General features: G+C 35.3%; 1 protein-coding gene across 1 annotated transcript; it reads left to right on the forward strand.

Annotated features, from left to right (window-relative positions):
- The first annotated feature begins 2,313 nt into the window (after positions 1-2,313).
- Positions 2,314-4,710, forward strand: LOC145037546 (tyrosine--tRNA ligase 1, cytoplasmic-like). Its single transcript, XM_078986231.1, has 10 exons — positions 2,314-2,504; positions 2,759-2,906; positions 2,994-3,283; positions 3,369-3,465; positions 3,564-3,669; positions 3,759-3,841; positions 3,925-4,070; positions 4,150-4,255; positions 4,345-4,404; positions 4,523-4,710. The coding sequence occupies exons 1-10, from the start codon at positions 2,404-2,406 to the stop codon at positions 4,541-4,543; spliced, it is 1,158 nt and encodes a 385-aa protein (XP_078842357.1). The 5' UTR covers positions 2,314-2,403; the 3' UTR covers positions 4,544-4,710.
- The last annotated feature ends 10,768 nt before the right edge of the window (positions 4,711-15,478 follow it).

The raw sequence follows: 15,478 nt of genomic DNA on the forward strand, positions 1-15,478 counted from the left end.
TGTATTATAACTAAAACATTATTCTTGAAACACTTGTTAAGTCCATTACACTAAAATATTGGTGATCAAATCACCAACATGTTAATCGTGTTTAAAATAAAAAGAAATATTTGGGTGAAAAATCACGATGTTACACTAGTTATTAAAGTTTGTTTATTTTGGTCCCACAGTTTTGGATCTTTGGAGTTTAAGCAACTCCAAACATAATGAGGAGTGTTTCTCTTCATTATAGAGCATTGTGATCCATAAAAATGGGATCTTGGTCTTTCACATTCATCCATCCTAGATCTATTAAGCTTATGGGTCATGAATAACACTTAGGGTTAGATTTTGGTCCCCTTGTAGCCATGCAAAAGCATAAAGGTTGCAACTTAATGATTCTAGACGTTAATTAGGGTGAGAACTGAAGTTTGGACGTTAGGTCTTAATGCATTAAGAACATTGGTTAAGAGTTTGGACTTCAGTTGGTTACATCGGGCGTAACCCCTGAGTACGTTAGGCGTAGTAGGCTGTTGCCACGTAATCTTTCCAAGATCAAGTTGTACGTTGGGCATAACGAGGAGTATGCATGACATAATCCCATAAACCCATTTGGGCCATTTTTGGGCCTTAGGTCATTAGGGGTTTTGGGCGTTTATAGTTGGGTCGTGTATAGGAAGGGCAAATTCCCTTAGTAAGATAAAAGATGATTTGGACCATTAATTATGGGTTAAAACCCCGATTATTAATTAAGGTTGACTTTGGGTTATGACCAGTGTGAGGAGTCGTGGTAACAGCAGCTTGAGTGTGTGATTCGATTATCTTCAGTTAGAGGTGAGTCTTCTCATTGTGAAAGTGGGTCGAAAGGACCAATGCCGACCCACTAAATTGTGTATGTAAGATGCTAGTTGTCTTTGTGATTCTTTCATGTTTGTATGATTGGGTTGAAATAAACCCCAGGGCTCGACTCATTATTTTATGATTATGTTGAAACAAACCCCAGTGTTGTGCTCAGGGCTGGGCCCATGAGTATATGATGGGTTGAAAGAAACTCTAAGGTCGGGCCCATAATTGTATGTTGGGTTGGAATATACCCTAGGGATAGGCCCAATTATATGTTTGGTATGTGGTATTTTGGGAAACTCAATAACCTTTGTGCTTACAGTTTATGTTTATGATTTAAGGTACTTTTGGTATGAAAGGGAAGGGCCCGACATCATGGTACAACAACCCCTCATGATTCCACACTTGTTTTCAACTGTACTATGATGTTTTGTTGACAGTTTGTTTTGTGGTTGATTTTGTGATACCTGATGTAAGAAACTATTGGTTTTTAATTAAAATGAAAATTTTTATCATTGTTTTGGGTTGTTTCAAATTGCCTCTTCCTGAACATCATCTCATACTCATTGATCTCAAAAACCATTTCTTCTATTTCACTTTGAGGAATTGTCACAACTTATTTGCAAAACAAGTAATGTGAAAGTAAATGACCCCCTATATACTGACATGAATATCTAACCACTTACCAAGACATGTCTTTCAGAACATAATCATGCATGGCGGTCGGTCCCTGAGTCTCGCAAGAATATCCGCAACAATGACATGCTTGCAAGAGAGTGTAATAGAAGCATAAAAAACCTTATCATGTTGAAAAAAACTACCTTGAAGCTAATTTAGGGTTGTAAAAGTGTTTCAAAACGAAAAGCGATGACAATTCCAGAATTGTTCTGCGCATTCTGGACTTATTCTTCGCATTCCATAATGGCAGATTGGAATACCTTTCCATGTGCCCGAATACTGAATTTCAATGTACAATAACGTAAGACACTAACTAAACTCGTTTTGGGTTGATCCTAACACTAAATAACATTTCTACAACACTGTCCGACGAACATGTTTTTCGTGTCCCATAGTAACTATTTTACACCAATAATCATAAAATTTAAACAACTACAAGTGAAAGTGTCAAAAAGTGACACATAAATCTTCCAATTTATCATAATTGTATGCCATATCTTCTTTGCTTTTTTAGTCTGAAATGCATAGATATTTTAAAATATGATTTGGTACAAATCTGTCCGGAACATGTCCGAAGAAACCGTAATGGGCATTCCGAAATGTGTTGGAATGAGCCTACGGATCACTGGAGTCCAAAATGATCTTCGGAAAAGGTATTCTAGGATCAACGATTGAGAGTTTGAGACTAATGCACATAACACCCTTTACTTATTCTTAAGTAGTTTAGCATATAAATGGGCTGCAAATACCATAATTAAAATAGAAAAGTTAGGGTACTCGCCAACCCAATTGAATAGCCCATATCTTACTTGACTACTAACTACTCAGAAGTCAGACCTCGGTGGCTGCTTCCCCTCTCAACCCTAAATCTTCGTATCTTCTACGTCCTGCGACCACGAAGCGATGTCAATGGAGAATCCTCCAGGGAAACAAGGAGTTGAATCACTATCTCTTACTGCAGGGGATGAATCCTCCTCTTTGAATCCGTTGAATTGTACCACACAGTAAGTTTCATCTCTAATCTACCCACGTTGGGTGTTTTTTTGGCTATACATTGGGATTCTCAAATGTGTTTGAACTTAATTTGATTGGACTGCGACTAAGTTGGACCCCTGTATCATTTTTCCATGAGCGTACCAGTAATCATTAATTTGTTTTATAGAATCAACTTCATTTTTGTAACTTGATGAAGATGTACTTGCTTCTATTCTCTCTTCCCATTTCGAAGTTACTAAACAAAAAATTCGGTGGTGTTCAGGATGAGTGTTGAAGAAAAATTCAGGATTGTGAGGAGTATCGGAGAAGAATGCATCCAGGAGGAAGAACTGTTGAATCTTCTTACCAAAAAGCCCCAACCCATCTGCTACGATGGGTTCGAACCCTCTGGGCGAATGCATATTGCTCAGGTATGTCATATGTGTATGTCAATTTGATTCAAATATCATATAAAGAAGGTTGGTTTAAACTTTAAATCTCGATTGCTATATGTATAGGGTGTTATGAAGACGATTAATGTTAATAAACTGACTTCAGCTGGTTGCAAAGTAAAGATTTGGATAGCAGATTGGTTTGCTCAATTAAACAACAAAATGGGTGGAGATTTAAACAAAATCCAAACTGTTGGACACTATTTAATTGAGATCTGGAAAGCTGCAGGCATGAATTTGGAAGATGGTAAAGTAGAGTTTATTTGGTCTTCTGAAGAAATCAATTCAAGGGCACATGAATACTGGCCATTAGTCATGGACATTGCTAGAAGAAACAAACTTCCTAGAATAATGAGGTAATTATAATTTATAAATAAATAAATTTGTTAATTAATTTACATCCTAATTTTATTAATCACAATGCTTGTATTATATTTATAGGTGCTGTCAAATCATGGGTCGAAGTGAGCAGGATGAACTCACTGCAGCTCAAATCTTCTACCCATGCATGCAATGTGCTGATATTTTTTTCCTCAAGGTTCTTGTTTAAATCTTTTTGCAAGGGTAAAATAGTCATTTTACAGTTTATGGTTTTATTAATAGTTATTAAAGAAACAAATTTGGTCATTTGAATAGGCTGATATCTGTCAATTAGGGATGGATCAAAGAAAAGTTAATGTTCTTGCAAGGGAGTATTGTGATGACATCAAAAGGAAAAACAAGCCGATCATATTATCTCATCGTAAGGGGCAATTTTGTAAACTTGCTTTTATTTTCAATTTTACTATTTTTACTCGAAATATCAAAATGATTGTTGTTTATTATGTGTAGATATGCTTCCGGGTTTGTTACAAGGACAAGAAAAGATGTCAAAATCTGATTCTTCTTCTGCTGTTTTCATGGAGGATGAAGAGGTAAAGTTTTTTCAAATTTGGGAGTAAAATGTAAATATGAAGTTGTAAATAATTAATTTGTATGTATGATGAATTTGTGATAGGCTGAAGTTAATTTAAAGATAAAGAAAGCATATTGTCCACCCAATATTGTTGATGGAAATCCATGTCTTGAGTACATTAAATACATTGTATTCCCTTGGTTTAATGAGTTTAAAGTTGAAAGGAAAGAGGAAAACGGAGGTGAAAAGTAAGTTTTAAAAAAAAAAAAAAAAGAAAGAAAAATATTTTTTCTTTTAAATTTTGTTAACATTTTTCTTGAATGTCAGGGTTTTTACCAGTTATGATGAATTAATTGATGCTTATGCAAAAGGGGAGTTGCATCCTGCTGATTTGAAGCCTGCATTATCCAAATCTTTGAATAAGATATTGCAGGTATAAAATAATAAAATATGCATATTTTGTATTTTTTTATTTCTATATTTTTATTTCAATCTTTTTGTGTGTGTGTGTGTGTTGTATAGCCTGTGCGTGACCATTTCAAGAATGATGAGAAGGCCAAGGCTCTACTGAAGAGGGTTAAGGTATATTTGTAAATTGTTCATGCTAAAATTTATAATGCATAAAGTAATCTAATTTGCTTAAATTAAAAAAAAAAAAGTTGTTATTATAGTATTAATAATCTTTGTGGTTTAAATGTAGGCTTTCAAAGTTACAAGATGATGGAAGTCTTTTAGTGAGTGGATGAGAAGATGGGAGTTTAGTTATATTAAACAAATTGTTCAAATTTTATTCACATATGATATTATTATTTATATTTTGCATCAACTAGTAGCACTTGAAACACAACCTTTTGGAATAGTAACACTTGAAACACAGTTTGGTTTTAATTATTTGGGAAGAATAATAACATACTTTTACTGCGTAAGAAAATAATTATTTTGGAAGAAATAATATTCTTAGGTATATTTGTTTGTATTTTTGATTATATAAACTAGTATACGACTAATACAACTGTTTTTAAACTAGTAATCGGCAGTAGAAGCAAGTAACTTATTATAGAATGGAACAATAAACCTTAGATTTTTTTTAACTTTATTGTTCAAAATAGTGAATTATGAAACTTTTGTGTTTTTCCTTAAAGACAAAACAGATGATTTGTTATGTGCTTTTAAGAAAAATCATTTATTTCCGATCTATACACTAAAAAAACTATTTCCGTTGATGTTATGGAAAGCCCGATACGGTTTTATTAATTAATTAAATAAATAAATCGATATGTGCTAAGTTAACAAATTCTATCGGTATATATCTACTTTATTTCTAAGGAAAAAATCATCACAATTCTGCTATTGATTATCCTCATATCGTACCAAATTCATATAATTAGTATATATCATATTAAGAAATTTCTGTTGGTAGCTTCTGTAATCAAGATTGGGATCCTATCTAAGATCGTTTTTGTGTTTGTAAGTCGGGATCTTAAGATCATACAAAATAAAATATAATTTTAATTTATAATTTTTAATCATGAAAAATATTTCAAAAATTCATTTTTTCGTTCAAAAGTTATAAAAACTTCAAAATATTAGTCATAAGTTACAATACAAAATGATAAATGGTAAATTGGTAAAGAGTAAAATGCATAAAGTGGTAAAAAAAATTCATTTACAAAAAAAAAAAAAAATCAATGGAAGGTAGGATCGGATTGGATCTCGATCCTACGATCCTATCTACAATCTTACGATCCTATCTGTCATCCTATCCCGCATACGATCTTCTTACGATCCGGATTGTTTTTTTTTCATACCTAGGATCGTACCATCCTACGATTAGGATCGTAATTTTGACAACCATGCTTCTATACAATAATTTTTTTGTTGTTTTATTTTATTTAAATTTTTGCATAAATTTGTTGTACAATCATCTTCAAACCAATGCAGCCGCCTTTAATGCCAGAAAAACATCAAACATAACTGCAAGACAACATAGTTAATTAGATCATTCTAACATTATGATCATAATCTTCATCAACATATAATGTTGAAACGGAAAAAATAGAAACATATATTTTTTTCCCAAGAAAATGATTTAGAAGGTAACAAAATTCTAAAATTTAAAAAAATATACCATCTTACTTTATTTTGTATAATATATACCAACAAACTAAATCATTTATACACTTAAGAATCGTTAAAGTTAACCATTTGTTCATAAAACACTTTTCCATCATCGACTATAGTATATTGTTAAGGAACCTAATAACGTGTACAAATATTGTAGTTTGTTGGTGTTTTTTGAACAAACTAATAATGACTGTAGTAGTATATACTTAAGTCAGTTGACGTTTTAGATTTTTGTTTTCTTGTCACAATGCTTCTAAATCCTTCCCCCCTCTCATTGATTTTCAGTTTCACCAAACTTACCTTTGTTATGACAAAAGTAATCAAACACGAAATATAACAAACATCAAATCAAATAATTCGAATTTTAATCAGAAAAACATACTTGAATGTTGATGTTTACAATAGAATCACACATGTAAATATGTAAATTGAGGCCTGTGAATTGTAGTGTCCTAAGACAGAAATTGCCTTGGTAGGGGTCTATCTTGAGGATACGATCCATCAGAATCTCATCGATTGGTTTCCGCCTCGTGATTCAACCTAACATCGGAAAGGAAACTGGGTCTCTCCATGCCTCTCTTTCTCTCCCGGTTACTACCACACTCACACAAGGCTAAAGAATCTTACACCCAATGATGTGTGGTCAAAATACAAATCCCAAAATGCAACCCTTGTAGACTTTGACGGAAACCTAGTCCTACCGGAACTTCATTTGAAAAATTCTACAGCCTCCACTATTCCACCCGTTCCTTCCATTACTTCCTTTGCTTGACTCACAATAACAAGTCACAAGAAAGATGATAATCAGACTTGTAGGTGATCACCAGAAAATATCAACTCTCTCTCTCTCTCTCTCTCTCAAATGCTAAGCCGTCTCCCTCGGGTTTTATTGTTAGATGCCTATAAGCTCATCTGAAGGACAATAATAGGAATCATGCGTTTCTTGTAGAGTTAGAATCAACAGAAAGCCGGCAGCAAGATGTGAAGTTCAATCGATATATATGATTGAAATTGGTTAATTGTGTTGTAAATGCAATTTACTTATATCCCTTAAGGTTTTTTTTTTTTTTTTTTTTTTTTTTTTTTTTTTTTTTTTTTTTAAAAGAAATCGATACAAGCATATTTACGTAGCCTTAAATGGTTCTAAATCCCACATTTACAACATTAATATTCTAACTTTGCTTAATTATTCATAATCCACCTTTTGTTTTTGTTTGAATGAATTCTAACCCTCCCTTATATCAAACATTTGATTCATATTAACCATTTTTATTTAATTAATTTCATTTTATAATTTTAAATCGAAGTTATTTTACTATAACAACTGTTCGAGTGACGTAAGACCAACGTCGTTAACGGAATGATTTTTGGGTCGTTACATGTTAGCTCCCAAAGATGCGACCTCAAATCCATCTCACATATGTAATGTTAATTTGGAATAATCCGTACTATTCCACTATAAAAGTTATCAATATTATTAAGACTAAAGATTCAACCCTATATCATCAACAAAAAACACAAAATAAATATCATCTGAGTGAGCATACCTTTGTGTTAGTTTTACTTTGAGTGTTCCCCAACTAGTTGTCCTATTGAACCTAGAGCATGGGATCTCCAATGTTTCTTAGGTTTCTGTAACATCCGTTCTCTTGGATGAATCGAATGAGGCTTTTAGAGGGTCAAAAGGTTGGATTTTTGGAGAAAAAAAGGGTCCTCACGACGTGAGCTATGGAGGCTCACGACACGAGGGGGGCCGCATGAAGATTCTATCCAGGACTGAGCTCACAATATGAGCAGTAAGAGCTCACGACGTGAGGATCGCTGCAGCCTAAGCCCATGAAGTTGTAGGGTTCCCCACATATTTAAGCCCCTTAAATCGGTTTTAGGGTTCATTTCTCAGCCTCCACCGTCCCTTAACTTAGAAAAAAACCCTAACCCTAATCCATCTTGATGATTTTGGATCCATTTTAGTGTTTTGGTGGCTAGAAGAAGAAGGAGAAGGTCTAGAGTGTTGGTTCAACAAGGAGGCTTCATCATCATCATCATCATCTTGTGTACATTTTGGACCATTGTAAGTGTCCAAGATCCAATCATTATCAACTCAAATTGCTAGATTTAAGTTTTAAGTTCCTTTTTGCTTGTTTATGATATATTGCATGCTTGGGATCCATAAAGTTGGCAACTTTATGGATCAATGAGTCATTCCCTGTGATTTAGGGTTCGTTTGTTTTTTGGCAAAAAGACTTTTTAGGGGATTACATCTGCAGGCGGGTAGATGTTTTGTAACGCCCCGATTCTCAGGTATGGATTTAAGTAAGCATCTCTTTGGTTTTAAATCCTACTCGACGAGTTAAGGGTGCCCTACTCGTCGAGTAGCAACAAGGTGGGATCGCACATTTAGTGACCTACTCGCTAAGTCCATAAAGGTACTCGACGAGTAGGAGCTGGAAGATGAAACCCTAAATCCCGGGGTTCTGCACTCTATTTAAGGAGGCATAAGCCTCATTTGGCCTCCCTGCAGTCACTAAGAGCTCATAGAAAACCCTAACCGTGTATTGTGTCTTTCTTGTGCATTGTAAGATTGGAAGAAGGGCTTGTGGGAGGAAGAACTTGGAAAACAAGGGGATAGGAGAAAGGAAGGAGTGGGAAATCCGAAATATGCCTCAGTTAGCACCCATTGAAGGTATCAAGTCGACATCTTTATCTCTTTTCCTTCTAGATCTCATATAGTGGAAATCTAGGGTTTTATGGTTTGAGTGAGGTGATATTGCAAGACATGAGCTAGATCTGAAGTTGTAACTTCAGATCTGGACCTTTCCCGAGTCCTAGATTCATAAAGTTCATGAATGAGCCCCCCCTCCCCCCTTTGTGCATGAAACCCATTAAGAGCTTAGTTTTGGCATTAAGAACCTTTTTAGCCATGCATGCACATAAAGTTTGCAACTTTACATGAAAGGCATGCCCTGGGAGCTTGGATATGTAATTTGGAGCCATTGCATGGCTTAAAATGGGTATGTATGGCTTAAGGACTGAAGGAACTCGGCGATTCATATGAAGATAGCCGTGGGCTCGACGAGTTGGATGAACAACTCGGCGAGTCCGATGAAGATTGCCATAGACTCGACGAGTTACGTGAACAACTCGGCGTGTCGGATGAGTTTTCCCCAAGTTAGGAAATGCGTGTGTATTCCCAGACGTATTTCCTGAAGATCTTCTTGGAGTACCCCCAGAGAGACAAGTTGAATTCAGAATTGATCTTGTTCCAGGAGCAACTCCCCTCGCTAAATCGCCTTACCGACTAGCTCCTGCTGAGATGCAGGAATTGTCTAGCCAACTTAGCGAACTCTTGGGCAAAGGATTCATCCGACCCAGCTACTCGCCATGGGGAGCTCCGGTCCTCTTTGTCAAAAGAAGGACGGATCTTTTAGGATGTGTATCGATTACAGGGAGCTAAACAAGCTTACTGTCAAAAATCGCTATCCACTCCCACAAATCGACGATCTATTTGACCAGCTACAAGGAGCTAGTTACTTCTCTAAGATAGATCTACGATCTGGATACCATCAACTCAAGGTCCTGGAAGAGGATATACCCAAAACCGCTTTCCGAACTCGTTACTGAGATTATGAATTTGTCGTAATGCCCTTCGGTATAACGAATGCCCCTGCCGCATTAATGGACCTAATGAACCGAATCTGTCGACCATTCCTCGACAACTTTGTTATCGTTTTCATTGATGACATTCTAGTCTATTCCCGAAGCGAAGAAGAGCATGGCCAACATCTTCGACAAATCCTGGAAACCCTGCAAACAGAGAAGCTATACGCACAACACTCCAAGTGTGAGTTCTGGCTCCGTAGCGTGAACTTTTTAGGTCATGTTGTTAGTCGGGAAGGAATACATGTGGATCCTTCTAAGGTCAAAGCCGTTGAAGGATGGACAGTTCCGACGACACCCACAGAAATTCGCCAATTCTTAGGCCTAGTAGGCTACTATAGGAGGTTCATTCAGAACTTCTCTAAGATTGTGTGACAACCCGAAATTTCCATTCTTTACAAACGATATCACTTCAATAGAAGTTATAACAGTCATAGTCAATTTTCAGACTTTTTCGTATAAGTTGCAGTAATTCAGGGTTTACACTTCAGTAAATATCAGGAGAGTGGATGCACTATGGTATTGTGCAACACTGTTATTCCAACACTCTGTTATATTAGAAATCATTTCAGGAATAAAAATATTTTCTGTCGAAAATATCTCAGGACTATAAATAGAATTCTGAACCAAATTCATTCATTATTCGCATTTCCAACTAGAGAAAAGCCATTTTCTCTCTCACGGATCTTCGGTTTTTTATACCAAAACGTGAGTAACTCTTTCTAGTAGTGTTAGAAAGCTTATTATGTAGTTATAACATGATTTAGGTGGCTAAATCACTAGATTTAGGAGTTTACTCCCCAAGGTGTTCTTGGGCGGTAAACTCCCGAAACGAAGCCTAGACTGTTCCCCGTGATATACTACTGCCTTGGACTTGTATAGCAGTGTGTCAGGGACATGAAATCAAGCAAGAACCACCCAAGTTTGGGAGTTCACGGCCCAAGAATATCTTAGGCCGTAAACTCCATAATCATGCTCAAAATGGTGCTTTTAAGGCACCTAAGGCCTTAGACTTTCACCTAGACTTGTTCCCAATAAATCAAGGGCCTTAAACACATAAGAATCACCTTTCAAAGTGATTTTATGGCCATGACATGGTTCATGGTCCGTAAACTCATTAAAGGGGCACCAAAGTGTGTCAAGGGTCTTCATATGCTTGGAATAAAAGCCTAGAACCTATACCACTTGTGCATGAGACTTGAAAACATGAAAACACCCATCCCATGAGAGTTTACGGTTGTAAACTCTAAGGGAATTGGCCTTGGGGGCGTAAACTCCTCAAAGGAGTATTTCTATGTCCTAAACTACCCAAAGAACTAAACCACCAAGTAGAACTTACTCTAGAAATCAAATAACACTTCAAAACACCAAATGCCATCAAGTTTGGGAGTTCACGGCTGTAAACTCAAGGGTTTACGACCGTAAACTCCTTGTTTGGAGTTTATTGAGGGGTAAACACATATACAAGGTCCTTGGAAACTTTAAACCCCTTTAGCCTTGTCCCACAACAACCTAGAAGCAACCCTTAGGACTTATAACACTTATACAAAGTGTTTACATGTTCTAGAGTGTCCCAACTTATTTCATTAGTTATTATTTGGCTAATTAGTTATATATATGCTCATTATATGATAACTAGGCTCGTGCGTGTGAACAAGTCTCTGTTTGCCACCTAGCACAGTATCCGACACTTCAATCCAATCCACTCACCACAAGTGAGTTTATACCCCTTTAATTAACCTTTGAAATACTTTTAAATGTTTTAAATGATTTTATGGGGGGGGGGGGATTACAAGTTGAATACTTATAGCTATTACATCAATCACATGTGATTAATAACTATAAAACCAATGATTTTACTACTATTCAAACTGTTTATCAAAGCTGTTTTACTTCCAACTGTTTTACAAACTATTTTACTTATCAAACACTTTTACTTAAACTTTGTTATGCTTATTATAAATTGCATGTCCGTATATGTATAGTTATATAATCAATGTTTAAAAGGCTTAGGAAGGCCGCACACCCTATTTCCTTTTCCTCGATTTGGATGTGGTCTGGTGGGATATCGGGTAGCCGTCCGAAGGTTGTTTCAATATTAATTATATATCATGTGTACATGTATGGTCATAAAAGTTCTTCCATGTTAATACCTACTAGTTACATCATTTGTAAGTTACCATCGGGGTAACACAGGATCATACACATACTATTGTTAGATCAATGAGTCAGTTCATTCATGAGTCAATACTTATTACTATGAGAACATATACAACTATACTAGAAAGAGAACATATACAACTATACTATGATAACATATACAACTATACTATGAGGACGTATACTGATGCGTTTTGGTCATAAGACATCCTATGTGCTCATACAAACCCTAAAGCTTGGATCTAGGTTTCTCTATTGTACATGCTTTGAATCCAAGACTATAAACCCTAATTCTGGCATGCAAGTAATCATATTAACATATAATTAGGTTTAAGATATTACCTTGATTGTTATGTAGCAATAACAATCCCAAATCTCCTTGATTTGACTTTAGAAGGCTTAGAGTCACAAGTGTCACTCCTCTAATGGTTCACAAACACCATAAGCAAGAGGATGAAGAGGAGAGAGGATGGAGGCTACCAAAAACGTGTAGAAACCCTAACAAGAAGCTTAGCCACGTTTTTGAGCCTTAAGGGGTCTTTATATAGTTGGGCTATTAGGGTTATCCAACAAGGAAACCCTAATATGGATGCTTAAGCCCTAAGTAACCCATAGACTCCTTTAATTAAGCCCATGGACGATTTCCTTATGGGTTTCCCATTAGAATTCGTCCATCCCTTAATATAAGGCAATCCATGGCCCAAATTGCAATTATCTTATAATTACAATTCCAGTCCCTTAAGTTTAATTAATCTCTTTTAATCACAAAACTAATTACTAATTAATTCTTGACTAATATTAATTAAACAATATGATTTCTCCTTTAATATATTATTCCCATAATATATTAATAAAATATATTTAATCCTTTCTCTCCATAATTCATCCTATCAAGTTGCTTTAGTGAAGGCAACCCAAAAGGACCATGCACCATCGGGTCAAGTACATACCAAAATAGTTATGGACTTAGACACTAATCCAACAGTCTCCCACTTGGATAAGTCTAATAACTATTATGCATATGACTTCAGATGCTAATCTGCAATCGTAGCTTTCCAAAGCCGCTGTCAACTCTGATCCTATCAGATACGCGTGTCCTTAGATAAGGGATCATATATTCCTCCATTCTAGATATCATATGAGATATGATTTCTAATCATTCTCTTTGTACTATATCTCGATTTCTGATTTATGACGACATACTAATTGAACAAATCAAATTAGCCCTAGCCCGGCCGAGCATTTACGTTTGTCATCACTAAACCATCGAGGGGCCCAAAAGATATCGCTTTTATTCTTTGAATAAAAGGAACGGATAAACTTTGATACAATGCTTGCTTGCACTCACTCACCGAATCACACACAACAATATGTTTTATAACACCAAGTTACCAGTGCGTTTACATATTATCAATGTGCAACCGATTCGCAAGATACAACTCACACATCTCGGTTTCAAGAATATAAGATGTTATCGTCTCACCAATCACTCGTAATACAATTCATGGAGTGATCCAAGTGAGCGTGGGTTTAATCCAATGCTCAAATCATATTCATAAGCACTCATGAACGTTGCAACAAACATTTGCTTATGTCTAATACTCTTCTAGACAATCCACACACCAATTCACGACAGTCTTCATTCATATCTACTTCCAACATATGAACGGTTGTGGCCCGTTTGAATAATTCGATTATTCTTAATAAACTCAATTATTCTGGAAGTCAAAACATGCAAAGTGAAACACAAGAATAATACTAATCCCATATGGACTCAAACCTTTGAGGATAAATAAAACTCCTTTTATTTGTCACCATATCGATTACTCATTATTTGTCGTTTCGGGTAATCAACTTCTTACTTGAATTATTACACTTGTCCCATGCTCCCAGCATGCACACAATGTTTACTTATGGTTCTTTCTTTGTGAAATAGATCAAATTGTACACATTTCCAATCATTCTCACTTTAAAACTCCAAATCCTTTTTCATAAGTGTAAGAATATCAAATTCTTGCTACTTATAGAATATGCTAGATTCTAACATTCTATGCAATGATTCTTTCGTAATGACACTGCACCAAAGTCACAAAGACTATTGTCAATGATATTATAAAGTCCTCTAACGAAGATTGTTACAAGAGAATTCCTTAGATATGATGTCTCTCACTCAAAGTACATTCCTTTGAACATCCTTTTGCATAAAAGTTTCTAATCTAGTCATAGATTTTCAATATTTACCTCCCAATATGGACATGCTTCCATATTTTCCATATGACAACTCATTTCTTAATAGAATCTTATCTATTCATAATAATGTCGATATGGTCCATTCAATACCATGCTTCTAACTACTCATAAGCAACCAATCCTCGTCAAACTTTGGATTGTCCTTTGATAGTTGTTTAATTATTTTAGTCAAAACCAATTCTAGTCCCTTTTCCCTCTAAATGCGCTAGACATTTGGAAAATTTTAGAATGGTCAAACATTAAAGCATTTGCAATCGATCCTATACCCGAAGCGTATGGGACACGATGCACAATGTTTTATTTTCTATGTTCTCAAAATTCGAATTGTGAAAAGGAATTCCGTAATCATAATCGAAATTTTAAGAACACACTATGTACCTTTGACTAAATTTATTAACATTTCTCAACCTAAGCCTTTAGATTTGAAATGAAGCATAATATTCTCTCCCTTAATTATAGCAAAACAACTTTACAACCCTTACGACTTTACAAGGTATAACTCTTGTTTTTCTATAATTAATATTGCCAACTTGCAATACTTTCCATAATAATCATACAATCATAACTTTTATGCTCCCACTATCATGATGATTACTATAAAACATAACACTTATGCTCCCACTAGCTTCGACATGTATTCATAAACATCTTAACTTTCAGAAAAACAATACCTATTGAATTTCTTAAGTCCATGTTTCTAATACTTAATGCTTTGATAATCTTTTATCAAGGCTTCTTGAACTTATACACCTTTGTCTTTAGATAGTTCATATGTGTGTCTCAACAATTAAGACTAATTGCCAAACCTCACAATTCAAATTATGGAAAGGGATACCATAACCATAATCGAATTCGAGAATGCAATTTTACAATCACTATCTTCTTAAAATCTTTCTTAGTGAAAGCATTTCCTCACAATCATTTTCATGAAGGAGGAAATATTATGACACTTAGATTTAAAGCGGTGTATTTATTCCTATCCATGTGAATTTGTTAAAACCAGAGTTTACAAAAAATTCAAACTCATATGGACCGAACTTTCTTAATCTTGATTTCTTGCCTTATGGTAGCACAACTGCCCACCACGTCTTCCAAGTAGTTAAGAAGCTCACCTTTTCCTATCAATGTACCTTTCATTGATCAAGGTGCTTTGCCTTTTATGAGAACTCATAGGACTCACATGCATAATTAACTTAATTGGAACAACACAGAAACAAAATAATGTCAACACGATAGGTTGCAAAACCTCATCTCGTGTGCTAGTGATGATCGATAAGGTTTATTTGATTTGTTCTTGAAACCTTTCAAGACCATTAATACTCCCACTGACTCCTTGACATATAAGATTCTCTTGTCAATAAACATTTGTTGACAACCAAATATTCAAGAGTTAGTGTAGCTTTTATCAAAACACTTCATAAATTGGTCCAAGTTGGTCTTTGTCTTATTCAAGACATCACAACTT

Source organism: Lactuca saligna, chromosome 3 (genome assembly GCF_052625555.1).
Source record: "Lactuca saligna cultivar CGN05327 chromosome 3, ASM5262555v1, whole genome shotgun sequence".
Taxonomy (NCBI): domain Eukaryota; kingdom Viridiplantae; phylum Streptophyta; class Magnoliopsida; order Asterales; family Asteraceae; genus Lactuca; species Lactuca saligna.